Source organism: Crocodylus siamensis, chromosome 1 (assembly GCF_052110815.1).
Source record: "Crocodylus siamensis isolate JL-2025a chromosome 1, ASM5211081v1, whole genome shotgun sequence".
In the NCBI taxonomy this organism is placed as follows: Eukaryota; Metazoa; Chordata; order Crocodylia; family Crocodylidae; genus Crocodylus; species Crocodylus siamensis.
The window spans coordinates 39,574,581-39,592,128 of NC_143395.1; the positions used below are offsets into that span (position 1 = coordinate 39,574,581).

The 17,548-nt window shown below is 39.4% G+C and overlaps 1 protein-coding gene across 1 annotated transcript in view; it reads right to left on the reverse strand.

Annotated features, from left to right (window-relative positions):
* The window catches only part of CSMD1 (CUB and Sushi multiple domains 1), a 2,270,760-nt gene that overhangs the window by 208,044 nt on the left and 2,045,168 nt on the right, over window positions 1-17,548 (reverse strand). The window contains exons 43-45 of the mRNA XM_090033387.1: window positions 5,903-6,080; window positions 2,858-3,003; window positions 21-101 (exon numbers count right to left, since the gene is read on the reverse strand). Coding sequence (XP_089889513.1) covers window positions 21-101; window positions 2,858-3,003; window positions 5,903-6,080 — 405 coding nt within the window. The remainder of the gene's footprint in view (window positions 1-20; window positions 102-2,857; window positions 3,004-5,902; window positions 6,081-17,548) is intronic.

Sequence of the window (17,548 nt, forward strand, 5' to 3'; positions counted from 1 at the left end):
AAATAAGATGTTGCTCTGACCTATTTCAAAATCCTCATCTTCTGTAAATAAATCAGCATGTGGAACTGTTGGAGGAGGCTGGCACTTCTTAAGTTGATATGCTACAAAATAAAATGTAAGTATAAATAAATACCATTAAATACTGATAAGATTTAATATATTGAAATAGTTCCAATTATTCAATAGGCCCATAATCATACAATTGACTATACATAGACATCTGTGCTACCATAGGCCCTTGGCAGAGGGTTATATTTATGGAATGATTAATGCATTAATCATGCCATAAATAGTAATGATGCCATATATGCAACCACTATTTGGTGTCCAAAAATGTGAAACATCTGTGTGGCTAGTTTGCACGGCACCATAAATGGAACATGCAGCATGGTCTCATCAGCTGTCAGCCTCACCAATGATACTGAGGTCAGAGTCATGACAGCTTTCATCCTGATGCTGCAAATTGGCTGCTGGGCAAGCGGGTTGAAAGGTTCCTGGGGGAGCTGTTGCCCCCCCTCCCCCTCCCCCGACAGGAGCCTCTCCTGCATTGCTCTGATAGAAGCTGCAGAGAGAGGCAGTCAATGTGCCAAATCAGCCTACCCCCCCAAGGAAAGTTCAAAACTGCTCACTTTCAGTCCTACATGTGATGCTTTGGGCCACAGTTCTGCAGTTGCCATGTGGGAAGAGCCAACTGTCTCCCCTCCCTGTGGCACTTACTTACAGCTATCAGCAGGGCTTTCACTGCTCAGCTTTGAACTTACCTGTGCAGGTGGAACCTAGGATCCTGAACCTGGGCTTCAATTTGCTGGCAAGTAGAAAGGGTATCATTTGAATCCAAAAAATTATGCATATGTGGCATGGCACAAAGTGCAAATGCTCGGATCAGGTATAATATCCCAAGGCATATTAAATTAATGTGTGCCTGGGGCCATATAGTGGTACACTGACTTTGAGACAGCCAATTGTGGATCTGGGATCTAATTTTCAAAATTTAACATGGTAACTGAAGCATTATTGGCATTTATAAAGCAATGTTTAAAATACTTGTTATGGATATAAACATATACATACGGTACAAATTAAATAATCAAATCCATCTCTAGTTTAAATGAACCTTGAGTACCTAAGAGGAAGTTTATACACTCCCCTACCAATTCAGTTTTGTTCAGTGCACACCAAAGGCTGGAAATAAAGAAATGTGAGATAGTTTAACATAGCCATGAACACATGTGCAAGCCTCATGTCAGGTAGGTTTCTTGGCATGCGTTCAAAGCGACAACAATATGGCCATGCAGCCTAGTATGTGGATGTCACTGGTTTTCCTGAGGTAATCACAAAGGAAGGGTAGACATAACCTAAGAATGAATCTGACTTAACAGCTATTTAACTCTAACAGAAAACAAAGTCAAATAAGTACAGAATTTGTTTGCTTATTTACATGCTTGATTGTTTGTCATGGCTTCCTCTCCAGATCTTCAGATTTGTTGAGGTTTGTATAATCTCTTATATTTTAGGTTAATTCTAGGTTAAATCCTAGACATATGTCTGCTGACCAATGTTTCTTGTTGTACAGTTCTATTGGAAAAATTAATACTACTACAATTACTAGCATTTTTGCAAGTCTGGACATATAGTTTGTTTTTATTTCTACTAACCATTTACTACCTGATTGTCCCTCATAACCAAAGACCTATTAGCTTCGAAATGAAGATGTGATGTTAGTAAGGGACAGGAGAGTACATATTGTATAAATGTCTCTTCTTCCACATAAATCAGGCTTGGTTAAGAACACAGATGCTTCCTGCATCTTCCAAATCCCATCCCCACTTGCCAAGTTACAGAAGTTAAGAACAAACAGACAAAACATATTGTTCATTAGTTCTCATCTCCAGCTCTCTACGGCAGATGTGAGTTACTGCCTGTAACTGTACTTTTGCACTGAACAGGGAAGAAGATGGGCTATAACCCACAACGAAGAACTGCTCAAGAAGGGGAAAGTCTGTGCATAAAAAAAATCCTATTTCTGATTAGGTTTGTGCTCCTGGTGGAAAAACTTACCGAGTGTGGCATATATAGACATTTGAATGCTGAGGCCCTGAAGTATGGAGAGCCTGCATTCCTGATACTGTGCAGACAGAGGGGGCTCTTTTACACACATCTCCGCATGCTCTGAAAGCTCCCTTAAGTCTGTCTAGACACATCTAGCAGAAGTGCATAGGGCTTCTCTGATGTATTGTGCTTCTGCTGAAGCATCATAAACCAGCAACTGACACACTGTCTTCTGGAGAGGGGGAGGAGGGGATGCTGGATGACTATTTTCTCTTCTGAGAGACCCACAGCATGAACAGACATTCACTATCTCAGGAGAAACTCTCTTGGGATTGATTTAACGATGGTTGCTCTCAGGTGATTTTTTTTCTGGAGCAGCCACTTTTATTCTGGGAGAAAAAGCCTGAACATATGTACACTCATAGTTTCTCCTGAGAGAACAGCAACTCTTCCGGGAGAAACTAAATATCTGTATGAAGCCCTGGTTTCACATAAATAAGACAAGTCTTTCATAAGAGAGAGGTCAAAATTGACCTTAAAATAATAACAATAAAAATAATTATTGAGATTTTCCCCCTGAAAATACAAGACCAATTCACTACAGATTTGACAAAATGATCATGAAAAACTGTAATGTTCAATTAAAATAGCAGACCATAAAATGTAATAAACTTATCTTAAGCTCAGTAAGGGCACAGGTAGTTAAGGAATAACTGAAAAAGAAAGTAAAGAAAGAAAGAAAGAAAGAACATACATACACATTGATTCCCAGAAGAAAAGTAAACTATAGAATATTGAGCAAACTGACCATGAAAATTGAGGACAAAGAATCCTCCTGTTGAAAAGTCACTATGAAATTTGAGAAGGGCCTGGTTGGTTGAGCTGTAAGCTGTTTCAAGAGCTGTATTGCCACTGAAAACTCCCAGCTGAGGTGAATTCTGGTCAGGACCATCCCTAGGGACCAAAGTAAAGAAATCAGTCAGTGAAAACCTACAATTAAGGTTTAAATTAGCAATCTATTTTGTCCTGACAGCAGGCTAAATCTTTGAGAAAGCAGGTTAATTCTAACTATTGTACTTGAAGTTACTTCATTTGTATTCAGGACTACGAAGGCAATGTTGAACATTCTTTCGAACTTCAAAACCTGATCTTTGTAGAGAAGGTTGGGGAAATTGTATAGTAGATTTTATATTTGTTCAGGCAGGTTATTTGCTGGCTTCTTTTAGAACAGCTGGGCCCTTCTACACCCATCCTGTTTCTGAATGTCTTTTATATAAATCTTCTGTGTTTCAGTAATATATGAACCTTTAAGCAAATCAGGAAAATTATTTCAGCCTCCTTTATTTCCTGTAACTTTTATTATTAAAGGCTTTTTTACAATTTTTTAAAAATGTTTTTGAGCCAAACTATTTACCCGTGTAAATAGTTCTACTGAAGTCAAAGGAATAAACATTTGTAGGATGACATATTATCATTTTAATTCATTCTATTCACTGTGGTTTTGTGTTAAGAAAGCAGAACAAGAGGTCTGCACTTCACAACAGCAAAAGAGGTGCTCATAGAGACATATTCATATGCAGCTAATTTCACTTTGAATGTCACTATATAAACACATTTCAGCTAAAACATTATTCCAAAATAAAAGCAGCTAATAATTGCTGTCACTGAAGAATTTCAAAGCTGTGTAAGTCTATTTTTGTGAACCTGTTGTATGCTATAACTACTGAATCTATTAATCAGGCTTTTGTGATATGTACTTTAGTACACTAGAGAGTAACCAAAGACTCCCAGCAATCACTTAGCTTCTGACCTTTTGCTACCTTTAGATCAAAAGGATATTTTCTCACTTCAGTCTGTGATGAGTTCAGTCCTACTTCTCACACAATAAATAAATTTATTTCTTTTTTATTTCAAACTTAAAGTAAGCTTTCTGACCACAGACAGGTCATTCCAGAATAGCCACAAACTATTTAAAGATATAAAAGTATGCAAAAGATGTTATGAATAAAACTGTCATTTGCAAAGTGAGTTTCCTGCACTTACCACTATACCACTGAAATACTTATTTTATCCTCTAAAGGGAACATGTGTTTCCTCTCTGGCAAAGAGTGACAAAAATAAACTGATAATTAACGTTAACAGGGTGCTGAGATTTTCCCTTCTATTTCTCTTACCAGTGAATTACAGTATCATTTTCAAAGTAATGAATATTCAATGTGACCTCTGCATTTTAATTAATGGTTTCATCTTAAAAGGTAAAAACAATGTTATTACAGGTCTTCAAGTTACGGGACTATTTATATATATGTGTGTATGTGTGTGTGTATATATATGTATGTATGCATGTATACATAGATACATACAGATGTGTGTGTATTTATGTGTATAGCATATATTATTGTTTTACTTTATAATACTTAGATAATGCATATGGGGAACTACTATTCCTAAGCAGTTGGACTTACCTGTCAGTTACTGTCCTGCACATGGTCTGAGTGTGACTGTAATGACAGTTATAATTTAAAGATGCTCCCTACTTTAGAAGAGTTGGTAAACAAAAGGTGGTTCCTTACTTAAAAGCTAGCTACCTAGTTACCCACTTAGCAAGAAAGACAAAGAGTCTGCAGATATTGCATAATGCTCCACAAATTAAAACGTGTTACTCTTCTAATTTACATATGCCTCTGTTCGTTGAACCCAGTGATCACTACACTAACCAGGTTGTTTTAAATTTGATCATATGTATTCATACAATGTTTTCAAATGTATAATGTAATATAATATAAAACATTATTTTTTATTTCAATATATACTTTCAAATATGGTATATTTTAATAACATTATCACAGTTCCACTAACAGTCTACCCCAGCCGAAGACAACAGTGTCTTTAGTGTTTTCAATGATACAACATAGGATGATGTGTCTCTGTAGAAACAGGTCTCTATGGAGCAAAGGGGAAAAGGACCTGTTCAATAAGGATGGAAATATAAACATTTTCCCTCATAAGCCATACAATTTGTTTAGACCTTTCTAATACTTTTAATTGTTTATGTACTATCTGTGAAGAGGAATTCACTCTTTGGCCACAGGCAATCACACTTGGTAGGTACACTGTGTATTTTGATCCTCTAAAAGCCATCTCTTCAAAAACATGTACATTTAAATGTCAATATATATCTCCAGACAGACAGGTTTAAAAATGTCTAGGATTTCTAGGATTTTGCATTTGGGTTGATAAATCATTTTCTATGGGAGAAGATCATTTGCCTAAGCACTGCCTTGCACTTTTAATTTAAATTTAAATTTTCAAAGAGGATATAATGTGATATATTTTAGAATTGCACTGATCATTATAGCAACAGGTTTAGCATTGTATATAATAGTGTACATATAGGTAACTCAATTAAACATACACAGACTATCTCATCTGTTTTACCAGCACTGCCTCCCATAGAAAATACCACCATTAAAAGATACAGTAAGCTAGGTAGCATTTCTTAACCTATTCTAAGCAAAACAGTGCTGCTTAATAGAACCTTAGTTTTTCTAACTCTCTACAATTCAAACTGGAGTTCATATACAAGCTTTTGCTATCTGGGTTTAAGTATATAGATAATTTAAAAAAAAACAAGTCTTATGGATAAGATTGTGCCAATAAAATTAGTTATGTTGAACTTGTTCTATACATTTACACAGTTGATCTATAGTCTATCTCTTGTTAACCTCTTAATCATGCTATTTCTCTGAAACTGATATTGCTCTGTATATAACAATTCCAAGTCATAGGAATAGACATAGAGTTAAAGATATATCAACCAAAAACCAATCATTTGTGTTAAAAGGTCACATACCAAACTGCTATATAGTCATTCACTGGTTCAGTTTGGAGTAAGGTGAAGTTGATATAAATTCCATGACCCTGAGGCACAGAAATAAGCCATGTACAGTCCTTTGAATTTGGATATTCATCTGGAAATCCTGGGGAATAAACTGTACCATTCTGAGAGGTTACATTATAGCCACAAGGAGCTGAAAAGAAAATAAATGACAAATTAAAAGAAGGAATATATTTATTGCTTAAATACTTATAGCAAAATGCTCCAACATTTTAGTAGCTCTGCAGGACAAATTAATCTAGGTCTTCAAGAGAACAATTTTCCTTGGTTGGTTGCCTCTCAGTGATAAGAGGATTTAATCCTAAGAAATAACTTATTCCTGATGTCTTTCAGATTATGTTGCTTAAAACCCCTCAGAATCTGTTCAAAATATTGCTTTTGTACAACTGTTCTGAAATGAAGTTATTATTCATTAAAAGTAGTCTTTTCCCCTTTTTTATTTTATGTAGGAATTAAAAAAAAATCTTAAACTGAACCCTGACTAGAACTGGTACAACATTCCAAAAATAGCTTTAGCACTGACTATAAGCACAAATGTCAAAAACATTTTATTTATCTCAGTTCTCCACCATGTTTAATGATACTTTACACTGCAGTTTGTGGATTGAATATTCTTTTTTGACAAGTGCAATTAAGATTGACATAGGCATAAATTAGCATATACTTGCATAATGAAATTCTGGGGCAATTTTGTAACTTGGACATGAAGCTGACATTATTTAGAGGTGATTAATATTTAACAAGGTATCATCTTATGTACCAAAAATCAATTATTATGGACTGAAGTGGGAAAATGCTTAAATAGGTAGCCAGGAGTATCAAGTATCAAAAAGATAAATATTTAGCCTTAGCACATTTTATTTTGTGCTGTGTACACGTGTATCAAAGAAAGAAGTTTTCCATATATCTCTGCACACTACATCTACACATTCACTCTTTCCAGCTGCCAAATTCTATGCACATGTCCTTCCTGAGTCAAACCTATTCTGTAGGCTTGGTGTTGGTGGGACAAAATGAGGGAAATGAATAGATTATAAGTGTTATGCTATTAGGATAATTTGTGGGTTTAAGGGAAATCCCTTGTTTGGTTCTTCTACATTTTTTCACATGCCACTCAACATGTAGGTCACAGGTGGTCAACTTGTGGCATGGGCTCTGTGTGGGGCATGTGTCAGACTGGAGAGAGGACAGGCAGGACAGTGATAGACAGGGCAGGCAGTGGAAAGCATGTTGGTCCCCACTGATAGAAGGCATGTGTAGCAAGAACTGAACTGATGTAGCTGATGTTAACATAGAGTGTAATAGTAGTGAAATGTAACCATGTTAGTCTTGTCCTGTAAGTAGCTTGAACACTCCATTTTGTATTCTTTTGCTTGACATGAGTGAATGAACTCTGTATGCCCTTTTTGAATGGGTGTATGTGAAAGTGTGAATGGTGAGAGACTGGCATAGAGATGGGAGAAGAAGATTTAACTGTTTATGTAAGCAACAAGTTACCAAATGTAAGTTACCAGTCAGTAAAGTAATAAGTGGTTGGCTAAAGAATCCCTTGGAGGCCTAGGGCACAAAGAATATAACGGCAGGCTTTAAGCTAGCTTTGCTGGGGGAAGGGGCCGCTTCGAGTGGAGAGGATGCTTCACCAGCATGCAGGGTGGCAAGAGAAAGGAATGCCCGTAAGCAACAACATCCTGGAAGTAAGGGGCCTCAAATGTTCTGTGCACGGGGGGAGGCACGTGCACTCTCAGGAGGCCTCAAGTGCCTCTACACTAATGCTTGTAGTATGGGGAACAAGCAGGAGGAACTATGCCTCCTGATTATGAGTAAGAATCCAGACTTAGTTGGGCTCACAGAAACGTGGTAGGACCCCACCCACAACTGGGCAGTGGGGATTCAGGGATACACCCTATATAGAAGTGACAGGACAGAGGTGGGGGGGGGGGGGTCGTGCTCTATGTCAAAGAGCACCTCACAACATCAAGGATTGGCTTTGGGTTAGAGGAGGGTCAGGCAGAGATGCTGTGGGTCAAACTACAAGGGGGGCATGGTGAAAGGGAACTTATGGTGGGTGTCTACTACGGGGGAAGAGCTGGATCAGGACTTCTCTGGTCAGCTTATGTAGGTAGTTAGGTCAAGAGATGTTATTGTCATGGGTGACCTAAACTAACCAGATATTTGCTGGGAGGAGCAGACAGCCAGGTCTGACTGCTCGCATAGGTTACAGGCTCTATCACATGACCTTCACCTTATCCAGGAGGTGCACAGCCCCACTAGGGGTAATGCCTTGCTGGACCTGGTCCTGGCCACTGGGGATGACATGGTGAGGGGACTGCAGGTCCTTGACCACCTGGGCAATAGAGATCATCACCTGCTGGAATTCACTATCCAGAGCAGGGTATCAAGGGCTTAAAGCAAGACTAAAGCCCTTGACTTCAGAAGGCCCAACTTCAATGAACTTTGGAGATTAGTGGGGGAGGCACTGAGGGCCCAGAAGGTAGAGGAGATGGGAGTCCACGAGGCATGGTTCTACCTTAAGGGGACAATCCTCCAGGCCCAAAGGATAACAGTCCCTGAGAGAAGCAAGGGACTCAGAAGAAGTGCTCAGAAACCCCCTTGGCTCAGCAAGGACATTCAGGAATGCCTAAGGACTAAAATGGGTGGCATACAACCAGTGGAAGGGAAAGCTATCACCAAGGAGGAGTACTCCTCCTCTGCCTGGGAGTGTAGGAGGGCTATTAGGAAGGTCAAGGCAGAGATGTAATTCAGGCTAGTGTCCAGGATTAAGGACAAGAAAAAGTACTTTTTCAAGTACATTGGGAGCAAGAAGAGGGCACCATGCAATGTAGGGCCCCTGCAAGACTCATATGGTAATCTTGTGGCTATACCAGATGAGAAAGTTGATATTTTTAACAGTTTCTTTGCCTCTGTTTTCTTGAACAGGGACCAGGACATCCCTCCTACCAGAGGTAGGGACAATCTCAGGGATAGCTCTATCAGGCCTTCAGTCGCACAGATGTAGTTAGGGGTCTTCTGGAAGGGCTGGACATTTTTAAATCTGCAGGTCCAGATGCCTTCCACACAACGGTGTTGAGGCAGCTGGCAGGGGTCATCACAGAGCCCTTGGCCCCACTGTATGAGCATTTGTAGTCATCTGGCCAGATGCCAAAGGATTGGAAACTAACTAATGTGGTCCCAATTTTTAAGAATGGGAGGAAGGAGGATCCAAGTAAATATAGGCCCATAAGCTGCACCTCGGTGCTCGGGAAGATCTTGGAGAGAATCATCAAGGAACACATCTGCGGGGGGCCAGCAGGGGAGATCATCCTCAGGGGCAATCAGCATGGGTTCATCAAAGGTAGGTCCTGCCTGACCAACCTGATTGCCTTTTATGACCAAGTAACTAAATCCTTGGATGATGATGTCGCCATGGATATAGTCTTTCTAGACTTTAAGAAGGCCTTTGACACTGTCTCTCACCCCATTCTCATCAATAAATTAGGCGACTGTGGCATTGATGCCTACACAGTTGGATGGGCTGATGGGGCACATCCAGAGAGTAGTGGTGGATGGATCGTTCTCAACCTGGCCAGATGTGAGCAGTGGGGTCTCCCAGAGCTTGGCCCTCGGGCCCGTGCTGTTTAACATCTTCATCAGTGACTTGGATGAGGGGGTTGAAAGCACAGTGTCCAAGTTTGCTGATGACACTAAGATGTGGGGTGAGGTGGACACACTTGAAGGGAGAGAGAGGCTGCAACTAGATTTAGACTACAAAAATGGGCAGATGAGAACAGGATGGGGCTCAACGTAGACAAATGCAGGATGCTGCACCTTGGGAGAAGGAATCCACAGCATACATACAGGCTGGGGAGTTTCCGTCTTGAAATCACAGAGGCAGAAAGGGACCTTGGAGTCATTATTGATTCCAAAATGAACATGAGCTGCCAATGCCAGACTGCAGCCAGCAAGGCCAGCCATACCTTGTCATGCATCCAAAGATGCATCTCAAGCCAGTCCAGAGAGGTGATACTCCTCTTCTATGTGATACTGGTCAGGCCACAATGGGACTACTAAAAAGGATGTGGCTAGCCTGGAGAGAGTTCAGAGGAGGGCCACCCATTTGGTGAGAGGGCAGCAGGACAGGTCCTATGAGGACAGACTGAGGGACCTGAACCTTTTCAGCCTCGGCAAGAGAAGGCTGAGGGGGACCTGGTGGCTGCCTACAAATTCATCAGGGGAGATAATCAGCAAATAGGAAGAGCCCTATTCTCCCCAGCACCATCTGGGGTGATGAGGAACAATGGTAATAAGCTGATGGAGAATAGGTTTAGGTTAGAGATCAGGCGGCAATATTTTACAGTTAGGGTGGCCAGAATCTGGAACCAATTTCCTAGGGAAGTGGTCCTCGCCCCTACTTTGGGCAAATTCAAAAAGAGGTTAGATGATCACCTGTCTGGGGTCTTGTGAACCCAGCATTCATTCCTGCCTGTGGCAGGGGATCAGGCTAGATGATCTGATCAGGTCCTTCCTGACCCTAGCTACTATGAAACTATGAGGAGGAGGGAGGCTCACATCCTACCAGATGGACAGCAAGGACATCCCAGGGCTGAGATACCACCTTTTATGACCAAACTGACTTTGGGCTGAGATAAGCTGAAGATGAATGAAGAACAACAGCAAAAACAGAAGCTGGGGATGGAAAACCCACAAAGCACTGAAAGAAAGGATGCCAATCCCTATAAAAGAAGGCTTTGAAATGCTAAGTTGGGTGAGTCTCGCGCTCAACTGCTGTTTCTTCAGAGCACAGACGTGCCTGTTCACTGTGTGCATTTGTTCACCTTGCTCCAAGTTGCTCTCTCCAGGATCTCTCTCATAATAACCACCCTGCCTACTATCTTCATCTTCTCTCAATGAGGCCTGAGCCAGCCACCCAGTGCTATTATTGGACAACTGCTGCTGGTCACTATAATGTCTAAATGAAATGGTTGTTTTGTGTGTGTGTATGCCTGTGTGTAATGATGTGCATGATGATCTATGTGTGTCTATATGAGTGATGTGTCTGAACCTCTATGTTTAATTCATGTAATCAATGAACACGGCATTCTGCCTTATCCCCTTTTTTACAGTCTTGCTCTTGATTTAATAATTAATAATGTAAAGTAATGCATGGTCATGGATGAAGCAGGGTTGCCAGCCTCTGCGTTTGCCTCATTTGCAATTGCTAGAACAGTTCAAGGGTACCTGACAGATTCTGCCAGGCTTTAATTCACTGCGAAGGTGACTTTAATCCATTTAAAATGTTCCCTTGCTCTCTAGATTTAAGCAAAGCATAAACTGTTTGGTTCAGAAAATCTAGTCTTTTCTTTTCACAGTGTTTCCTGTCTCTAATGGTTCATGGAGCATTAGACATCTTGAATGATTACTGTGTTTCTGCTACTGATGTAGTTTCAGGAGTAGAATTCTTTAAGCTACATTTTGGTCATATTTTTTTTCTAAAACTATTTGTGGCTTTACACTAAGGTAATAATAATAATTTTAACAACTTCTTAAAGCATTAATCATTTTATGAATTGTGGGGTATTTTCGGGGGGGGGGGTTTCAGACAAAATACTTTTTCTTTTCTTTATTTTTAATTTGGCTTTCCTGAGTCAACAAGCCTTATTAAAGAAAATGGTTTAATTGTAGTTTGGTATGATCAAGGCATCCTCCTAAATGTGGTAGTAGACATATCTTGGGATCATATCATGAGTATCAATTTGGGAATTGGGCTTGGAGCAGTCTAGAGAATAAAAAACATTGAGCTGGAGCCACAAGGGATAAGTAAATAATGATTATGATGGTTATGATGCAGGCATATGTGGGAGAAATTTTCATGTTGTAACTACCAACATTAAGGTAGTTGGAAGATTATGGAAGCAATGTGATGGTTTTGGCTTTCACTATGAGCAGAAACCATGACAATTTCTTGTCCTCCTCTTCATCTGTCCCAATACAGTGTTGATTCAAGCCAGAATGAAAATAGGTGGTGGGCGGTGGGAACTAAGAAGCCTACGAGCGATATATTCTTAACAAATTTGTACATTACATTAAGAAAAAGACTAGGAATCTAGGGCTAAAGTGAATTAGCAACCATAACTACATTTCTGTACATACTATACTCTTTGTAATATTGTGACATCATCAGATACGTATAAGTTTATAACATTACTGAATTGTCTCAGCAGTCTTGATTATCAACCCTGCCAGCTGCATTAAATGAAAAAGTCCTTGGAGGACATCATTTTTCAGCTACCTGGTTGATCCATTTCCAGAATGCTGTTCAGGTATTGAGACGGAGGGATGGTACAGGTTGTGTGAGAATCAGCTCTGCTGTTAGCTAGCCTCACCATTATAGTTCAGCATCTTGTTAGATATCTCCCAAATTCTCCCATGCTCCACACCCTACCACTTGCAGGTGATATTTGAGATTCTGTCATATAACAGAAACTCAGGAATCTCAGTAAAATTCTTGGAAGGTTCCCAAGACACATTTCATAATTTAATAGCCCTGTCTCCACTCTCTGGTATGATACCCAATCATTAGAAAACAAAAAAACCCATATATTGCTTGCATGGAGAGATGAACTACCAATATCCTGGGGGAAAAAAAAATCTTTCTTTTTTTTTTTTTTTACTGTGAACTTCGGATATATTAACATTCTCTAAGTCCTTCCCAGCCTGCATTATTGTTAAAAACAAGTATGTTTATTATCCCCTAAAATGTTTACCCTACAACCAGGTGCAAGATTTTTTAAATTTATTTTTTCAAATAATTATATCTGACATTCTTATCACAGAGTATCTTCAGTCTGGTTAGGTGATTAGACAATGTTTGTGAAAAGGCCAAAGTGAAAAGATGGAATAGAGGCATACCGAGTTTCTACACGTTTCAAAATATTTTCTTCCAATGGCCTGGAATGTGACAGCAGTGATTCTTTTCTTTTTTCACATAGACAAACGAGACATTTTATTTCATTTCCTCATCGGTGCCATTTATCTCTGTTGGACCATGGCACAACTCAGGCATTTGGGAAGAAGCTTTTGGCACAAATTAGAATGAACACCTTGACTATCAGAGAAGAAAGGTAGAAATGAACATGAAGAGGGAGAATGCTGAATTCAAAGACATTATGGCCATCAGCCATAGCAGTAAGAGAAGTCAAGTCTGTAATGAACACATTAGAGACCTTGGTATAAGTGCCTCCAACTTGTATATGTATCCTCCATTGTAAAAGAATTGCATGTTCTTTCTGTAAATTTGTAATTAAATTCTAGTGCACCACATGCCCTCATGGAAAATATGCAGGAGAAACCAAACAACAACTGTGTACCAAAATGACATACACTGAAAATCTATCAAAGACAAGAATATCCAATTACCTGGAGGGGCACATTTCTCACAAGAAAATTACTCCCTCTCCAATCTCTCTGTTCTAATCCTCAAAGGGAATTTACAAAACACCTTTCACAGATGAGCCTATGAACATCACTTCATCAATCTACTGGATTAAAAAAAAAATCAAGGACTAAATATAGAACTTTGATTTATGACATATTATAACCTGCCTAACATCTCACTCCCCAGGTAAGCCCTCCATTTTTTTACCAGATATTCTCATTCCTTCCCTCCCACCTCTGTCTCTTATCCATTGACTACAGCTACATTCATTCCTCTTCTCCCCACCACTTCCACCTGTCTCTTCCACTGATCACCTCAATTTACTTTGTAACTAACTGGCTTTCTTGCATAGGTACTAATCTCTGGCTGCTTTATTACTCCATTCAGGATGAGCACAGACCATCTGCAGATGCTTTGTCAACCTGATGAAGAGTATTTGTACCTGAAAGCTTGCAAAGAAGAATTTTGCCAACTATTTGAGTTGATCTAATGCAACATATTGGATTTATCCAAAGAAACTTGTCCGCCTATGTCTTTAGACCAACATGACTAAAACCTACACACTTAATTAAATAACAGAAATGCTGGGTTAAGCTACAGAAGTCAATGATTTGGATAAGGGTGTGAAAAGCATACTGGCAAAATTTGTTGATGACACCAAGTTATGGGGAAGTGCAGTAACACTGAAGAACAGACTGGGAATACAGGCTGACCTGGACAGTCTTGTAAAGTGGGCAGATCAAAACCTGATGATGTTTAACACTGAGAAATGTAAAGGGCTCCATCTGAGGAGAAATAATCCCCAACACACTTACAGGTTTAGCAGTGCTACACTAGTTAGCACCACAACTGAAAGAAACTTGGTGGTCATGATCAACCACAGAATGAACATGAGCCAGCCATGCAGAGGACATGAGGAGAGGCTGAAGGACATGGGACTGTTCAGCCTGGAAAAGAGAAGACTTAGGGGGGACTTGGTAGCAGCCTATAATATCACAGGCTGGGAGAGCATCTGTTCACTGAAGTGACTGGTAGGCAGTGCACGGGGGTGCATGTGCCCTCCCTGATGGGGATGGTGCCCCCCCCCAACAGCCTACACTAATGCTGTTGGTAGGGCTGGTGCCTACCCTGACAGGGTTGGCAGCGTCGGGTGCCCCCCCCCCAGATTCACGAGGCACTAGTCACTCATGTCTGTTCACCAAGGTGCCCCAGGGAAAGACAAGGAATAATGCACATAAACTGCTAGAAGATGACTTCAGACTGGACATAAAGAAAAATGTTATGGTCTGAGTGTACAGAGTCTGAAACAAACTCCCCACAGAGGTGGTACAGTCACCTACCCTGGAGATCTTCAAAACATGACTGGACACACACCTTGCAAGGGTCATCTCACCCCAGCAGTCTTTTCTTTCCTGCTTAAGAGCAGTGGGGCTAGACCTAATGATCTTGAGAGGTCCCTTTCAGCCCCCTAACTTCTATAACTTAAATGTGGCTAAAGCAGAAGACTGCAGAGGCTTGTATCTGAGTGATCACAAAATTAACCTTCACAGACACAACATCTTACAAAGGAAAGAAAGTAATTAACATGTCCAGTTGGACTAGATCAGTTTAAAAAGTGTACAAGGCCTGAAAAAATACATTATAAAAGAAGGCCTTAAATAATCCTAACATACTATATCATGTCATATACATGTTAGCAGGCTTCATTAATGCAATGAAATGTATTAAGTGTAATTTAGCCTTTGTAGGTGTATTTGTTTTAAATTTCTTTGACAGGTTGTAAAAACAAAACAGCCTTGTCAATAATGACGATAACTAAGTTAGCAAGAAAACGGTGCTGGCATTTAACATTCTGTCATGGTAAAGAAAGGAGAAGTATAACTTCATAACTTCATTCGAGAAATGTAACTTTCATAAAAGCATAAATCCCAACTAATTGACAAAAGAGAACTAGTTCAGTTCAAAAACTTTCAGTGAAACAAAGACATTCCAATTTATTGTATCAAATGTAGATGGATATGCATCTTCGGTTATTGTAAATCTGTGGTTGTAAACTTGAGGATTTTGGAGAATGAAGGATCTTAGGAACTGAAAAATTAACAAGAACTTCTGGGGTCCACAGATCCTGAGATCCAGCCTCTACCCATTCTCCCAGATACATGTTTTTGCATTCCCATTATTACATCATCTGAATCCTAGTTAAACATATGTTAATTTTCCAATAAAGTGATTCTCTTGAGAAGAGAGAACTATTCTCCTAATTCCAGGGTCCTGTCAAACAAAATAAGCAATATTTGTCCTAATTTGGGGATAGTGGGCTTCCCAGGATCTCCTAAAATAACAGTTGTTAAAGACACCTTATTGATGACTTTTGGAGGAAATAGGACCCCTGACAGTCTAAACAGGTAAATGCCAAATCATGTTGATACTATGTCATCATGCACCTTTGCTATACTTTTGAGACTGGTGATCATGAGCCTCCCTCTCTGGGCAACCATAACCTGCATAATGATGGAGTAGTATTATTGTGTGGGACATATGGAAGGCAATACGGTAAACTGGCTGATTTGCCACACCAAGATGGACTAATGGTGAATTATCCAAGAGTTGATCATCAGACATAGTAAGGGGAAGCACTGATGGGAAGTCAGAACAATGGTGAATTAAACCGTGGTGGTGAGTTATTCCATAGGCAAATTAAACAGAATGTAAAGTACATGGGCACATGAGTGTCACTGATGACCCTTGTAGAATTCAGAAAGCTTATTCTTTTGAAGGAACTGTTATTATAAAATATATTGTGGTTATCTCTACCAGCCACAGGTAAAACACAGTGTTAAGTGTGCTACACGTTTCTGTTACCACAGCATAAACAAATTTTGGGCCAATAGATAACTGATTATTCACAGATCTGTACAAATCTGGGGTAGGGCTTCTAATGATGGTTGAATGGCTCTTAAGGTTTGGAGTGTTCTCAGCAAGCCACGTAAGGTTTTCAGAGAGTAAGGGGATTATGGATATGTTAATAAGAGAACTGGATGGTTGGATCAACCTCTTCACTTTTCTCTGTGAAGGTCTCCTTCCTCGTGCAGTAGTTTTGGCACCATTTTTGGTCATCCCAGGGCTGCATAATGATTTAATTCTGTAATTCTATTATTTTTGTCTGTGCTACAAACTCCTGTGTGTAACCAGTGAAATGGTAATGATTGAATATATGATAGGCAAGTCTATCTTACTTTGAATGAGCTTCCCTGAGCCCACCATTCATTTTCATGGGTCAGAAAATACCAGTGAAATGCACTCCACCACCTTAAATATCCTCCTCTCCATTCTGTTCCAATAGTAGTATAAGCATAAGCAGAAACAGCATGTTCAACAGTGATTGACCCATGGTATGGCACTAGCTATGTAGACTGAAACTAGGAGCTTAAATAGAAAGAAGAGTCTCAGGTAAAGGTACTGGTGAGCTAAAAACATTTTTGCTTAGGAGCCTAGGAAGGACAGAGTTTTATTACAATACTCAACATTAAGTATAGCCACCATTTTTAGAGGAACCAAGTAGCTCTTTTAGGCATGTGGCATATAAAAATAAAAATTCTTTCACTGTATAGAAAGTCACCGCAAATTATTTTAAAATGTATGTAGTCCATAGATCTTGTTTTGGTTCTATAACTGTCATGAATATCACCCAAATGGAAAATCTAATTCAATCTACAATGGAGTTATATACAACAGAGTACACAAAATGATCAAGTTTAATTTGGCTAAGACATTAGAAATAATTTCTATCATTTTACTGATTTGTTCTTTACCCTCCCTCTTTAAAAAAATACTTAAACAGCTAAACCATTTAAAAACATTAAAATGTTTAATCTAAAAATGTTGAAATTAATTGTTTTTCTATTTTTTCATTATATTTCAGTGACAATAATATGCTAAATGTGATCTAAATTAATAGATAATTTAGTTTATCCAGAACTAAATTTTCAGCAAATTAATTACAGAAAAATGTACCCAACCCTACTATATGTGTATGTGTGTGTGTGTGTGTGTATTCATAAACTGAAGAGCTAATATTCAGGCACCTGTGGTTATAACATGTTTCTCCCACAATCTTTTCAAACTTTTTACTTGAAAGGCTACTGTTTCTAAGCAAAACATTTCCCTGC